Genomic DNA, 5,044 nt, shown 5'->3' with positions numbered 1-5,044 from the left:
CTCCGGCCGGGAGCCGCCATCTGCACGCGGGCGGGGGGACTGAGCGCCGGGAAACCCGGCGGGGACGGCAAGCACGTGTCGGTGCGGACAGATCAGAAAGAAGAAACGCTTCTGTCCACTGTTGAGAGAGGTAAGGCCTGTGAACACTGGCGGAGTGCCGCGCCAGTGTGTTTAAAGAGCCTGACACGGAGGACATCCGTGCTGCGGTTGAAGTTTTAGAGCCCCAGTATGCACCCAACACTTGGAAACTGGTTAAACCGCAACTTTCAGAACACCGGCAGGGCTTTCTTTCACACTGTCATACTTTTCAGTGTATGTGTTGCGCAAGCAGAACAGAAATGTTGTGACTTCTTCAAAACAGCTGGCTGATTTTACTGCTTAGGTCACATCTACACAGGGGGTCACTTTAGTAACCTCTCAGATCCCTTTTTAACCTGAAAACCCATCACATGCAGCCCGTTTTGGTCCTGTTAAACCAAGTTTACTTCCAGTAAATTGGCAGCATGCTCTGTCTGACCCTTATATCTTTATAGGTGGCTGTCATTTTGGTTCTTTGCATTCATTTCAGCAGGAAATTGTTACTATGCAGCCTCTGAAATTCTAAATTAGAAAAATAATTGTGGAAAATATCCTCAACTGGTAGGAACATTGCAAGGAAAATGTTTTCTAATGTTCCCTCGGTAATTTGCACTTTGCTAAAAGGCACACTTTGTCACATCAGCAGTCTCCTCCTCAGTTTTTAAAGAACTGACATCTCGTGACTTTTTTTTCAGTATATACTAACTCTTCTACATTAGATCAAATTACATTACAAATTGCAGGTGATGATCTCAATAAATGAAATACACACTTTGGTCTAATACTCTCCTTTTTATTATTCAGGAAAAAAAAAGTTGAATCTAGAGATATAAATATGCTCTGGAGAACAGGGGCATTCCATGACCTTTTAGTGCTGAGGCATAATGGAAGTCACGGTTGGAATGTTTATTTCTGCCAATGTGCTATTTGAACTGTAGACTAACAGAAGGGTCTTTATATAATAAAAGTATTCACACTTCTACTTTCCATCCTGCTAACTCCCACGTTGTTTTGTGTCTGTTTCAGTTAAAGAAGCTGGAAGGGACTTTACCTACTTGATTGTGGTGCTTGTTGGAATTGGTGTTACAGGTTATTTTAAAAATTTTATTCCTTATCAGAAAATACTTGTCATAAATTCCATCTAGTTAGATTAGTTCTTACTCCATTTGTATTTGATTCTGTTACAGGTGGTTTATTCTATGTGATTTTTAAAGAGCTATTCTCTTCTTCCAGTCCAAGTAAGATCTATGGAGATGCCTTAGAGAAATGCAGATCTCATCCTGAGGTGGGTTTTAGAACTCACTGCCTCTCTCCAAATCACAAATTTGCACCAGGAATCTCACAAGCAAACCTGCAGGAACATCGCCTTGGTTCTTAGTAAATGCCAACAAGATCTGCCAGTTGGGTCAGCTCCAAATGCAGACCTGCACTAACTGAAGTTAATACAGGCACCGAGCCTGAATGAATTAAACCTGCCAAAAGTCAAGGGAGTGTACAGCAGCACAACAACAGATGCAGTTGCAGTGTCTGCCACGTCAGAGCATGTACTTACAGAGGTACTTGCAGATTTGCTGATCAGGGAGGCACCTGGTTCCACTCAGAATTTATAGGTTTGGATTGATGACTTTTGCCCTCAACATGATTATTCTACTGTGACACTTCAGTAGGATTCTGTTGTTGTATGAAGCACTGCATTAATAACCGCAAATTTAAACTCTTCGTTTGAAACAAGGCTAACATTGCTGTGGTTAAGAGGAAAGGAGAAAGGGAATAGGCATCTGATCAATTACATAAGATAGGTAGATAATAAAAAAAAATAGAACAAAGTCCAAAACTAGATTCCAAAATATGCCTCAAACAAGACAGAATAGCTTTCAAAGAAATTGCCACATATGCTATTGGGATTAACCTAAAGTTGAAGTGACAAGCTGTTACTAGGAAAAATAAAACAACTACTGTAGAACAAGTTTGCAGAATTAAACTTCTCTCCAGTGCTTATAAAACTACCTTTCCTTTCTAATCAATATTATGTTTAAAGCTAGGATAATTTGGTCTGGCTTTATAGATCTGGAAAAAAAAAATAAATAAATAAAAAGCTTGCATTTCTTAAGCAGTAGTGGTTTTTAAATAAGATGAAGGGGAACTCATTTGCATTTTAAAATTAAAACAGTAAAATATTCTCTTGGAAGAGACATGAGCAAATATTTCATGCTTTTTTCTCTTTTTCACACAAAATGTCAGAAAAGTATAAAATACACAGTAAAAAAAGAGAATGAGATGTCTTAATGTCAATAGCTGTTTGCTAGGATTTATTGTAGACATTTTATAAGCAATTGTAAAGAAATCACTGAAATAATTTATCCATGCACTGTTTTCTTTCATAAATGCTTGCATTCTTCAGGCTCACAAGGGGCATTTTGTTGAAAGAAGATGTATTCATAGAAGGGATGTGAGCTGATGCTAGAGTATCCATTTGAATGTGATAGCTTCTGACAACTCAGACCTCTTTTCTCTTGTAGGTAATTGGTGTTTTGGTGAACCCATTAAAGGTTACGGAGAGGCAACACGAAGAGGAAGACGACAGTTTGTCAGGTGCCATTTGGTGTTTGCTCCATACAGATTATAGTTTTTGCACACAAAAGACATTCTGGATCACATCATAGAAAGCTACAGCTAGGCTACTGAACTGTGTGACACGTTCCTTGTTTTTACTTTGAGTTTTTTTGCTGTATGTCTTGTGTGGCATACACCCCTAAACACAGTGCACATAGAATATGAAATACCAATTCTTGTTCCTCAGAATAAGCAGTGGTCAGTGTGGTAAACATGGAGCAGCTCCCTACAAAAAAAAAAAAGACAAGATGAGCTCAAGATTGTAGTGTAGAGGCACAGGCCTGCATCTGGGGAGCAGAGATGAGACTGAAGTCTATAGGCTGAAGTCCTCTAATAGTGTGAGGTTGTTCTTTGAAAAAGTTTTCCTTCTTATGAGATTTCTGCACAGAAGAGACTTTCAGGAATCTAACTTACACAGTTTAAAGCTAGGCTGCATCTTGCTGTGCAGAGGCTGTTCTCACTGTGGAAACCATTGTCCTGAGCAACATGCATGCAACACTAAGTGACCACTATTTATATTACTTTCTAATACTTGAGGCCACATCTTTGCTGTGTATTTAACAACTGATATAGAACAGTTTTTGCCAAAAAAATGTGAAGCACATAGGAAACTATCTTGGTGCAGTTTAAACAAACCTAAAGTTGACAAAGCATTCATGACATGCTTTGGCTTGGAGAACTGAAAGTGCCTAAAAAAAACCCAACCCTGACAGTCTTGGTGATCTGAGCGTTTGTTTCCTAGATGTCAGATTCTGAATCAGAGGGTTCTTTAGAACAAATACAAAGAAATTTGAGAATCTTCAGCTGTTTTATTGCTGTAAAATTTTGAGGGGAGGACTGCAGTGAAAACATTTAAGAACCTCATCTTTTAACCATCAACTGCTAAGTAGTTTTCTCTTCTGACTTTCCACTACTCTTTATTGCCCACAGTAAAGCTTGGGAAGACAAGTCAAGAAAGAACCCATGGTAGCGTAAGGGCTGCATTGGAATGCGCTTTCTCACAAAGTAATGAAGCAGCTTCTCTAAATAGGAAGATTAAATTTCAAGTTTAAATACCTATCCTTGCTGGGTGGGTTGTGTTTTTTATTTGTTTTGCTATTTTTAGTCACTTTGAATATGTAAAGGATGGACTGAAACATATGCGTTTGAAGTTCTATATTGAGGGCTCTGAACCAGGAAAGCAGGGAACAGTCCATGTGAAAGTCAAAGAGGTATGTACAATTGCTTGATACAGCTGACAAGGCTAATCTTAGATTTAAACTATCTAAGAAAAAAAACTGCTTGAATTTTTTTCCTCATTACAGAATCCCGAGAGAGGAAGATTTGATGTCCGTTACATATTTGTGGATGTTGATTCCTATCCTAGAAGAACCATTGTCATAGAAGACAACAGATAGCCAATGATCAAAGTTGCTGCCACATCTTACTGAGTATTTAATGATACCGATGTAGCCAGTCTACACAGGAATTGTTTAGTGTTCTCGATTATATCTTTGGGGCTTTCTATCTATGCAGCTTGGGGTTTTATTATAGGAAGTAACTTCTCAGGGCCTCCATTAAAGTTCATAACAACAGACCCAGCATTTGAGGAGAAACCAATGAAAAACAGTGCAGCCATTTTTTAGGGAAATACTTACGACATAGGAAAATGTCTCTTAATAAACTGTTTAATGCTGGACAGTGTTTCTACATCCAATAACTGAGGGCTAGGTGGGGAGTTTCTTGTCTTCCTTTGCTTGGATTTTCTACTAGCTGTTAAAGAAAGTGATATTTTAAGTGTAGAGAAACTCACTGTTTCCATTCTGGATGCCTTTATAGGTAACTAGTTAAAATAAGAATGCGTGTTAGTGATGCAAAGGAGATCTAGCTCAAATGCATCTAAGAATATGAATTGTGGAGACCTACATCCATGGCAAATGACTGAACAAAGACTTCAGAGTTGATATCTTCGAAATAAACAGCATCTGTATTATCTGCTCCTTTCAAGGTCTGCCACTCTGCTCTACTACGTAATAATGGCAGTGATGAAGCTGCCCAACACTGCCAACAGTTTTTCCATTAACATCACTAATCTACATCTTCCATGAATTTGATTCATGTAGTTTTATCCCAAATGAAAAACACAGATCATGACTAAATTTATCACTTGTGTTTCTTCATTAGTGCCACATGACAGTTACCAAGCATAATCTTTTGTATTAATCATAGAATCGCTTGGGTTGGAAGGGACCTCAAGGATCATCAAGCTCCAACTCCCTATCCCAACCTCCATATGCAATAGTAGACCAGGCTGCCCAGGGCCCCATCCAACCTGACCTTGAATATCTCTGGAGACAGGGCATCCACAGCCTCT

The 5,044-nt window shown here is 38.9% G+C and overlaps 1 protein-coding gene across 1 annotated transcript; it reads left to right on the top strand.

The window, feature by feature from the left end:
• On the top strand, positions 1 to 4,674 carry TIMM21 (translocase of inner mitochondrial membrane 21; the record flags this gene model as incomplete). Its single annotated transcript, XM_010708701.2, has 6 exons — positions 1 to 130; positions 1,105 to 1,167; positions 1,266 to 1,367; positions 2,598 to 2,670; positions 3,797 to 3,902; positions 3,996 to 4,674. Coding segments are annotated over 6 exons (567 nt in total), but the record flags the coding sequence as incomplete, so codon positions are not given.
• Positions 4,675 to 5,044: the final 370 nt, after the last annotated feature.

The sequence above is a fragment of the Meleagris gallopavo genome, chromosome 3 (genome assembly GCF_000146605.3).
Source record: "Meleagris gallopavo isolate NT-WF06-2002-E0010 breed Aviagen turkey brand Nicholas breeding stock chromosome 3, Turkey_5.1, whole genome shotgun sequence".
Classification (NCBI taxonomy): Eukaryota; Metazoa; Chordata; class Aves; order Galliformes; family Phasianidae; genus Meleagris; species Meleagris gallopavo.
Note: the sequence above shows the minus strand (reverse complement) of the source record. Positions and strands in the feature narration are given on the sequence as shown.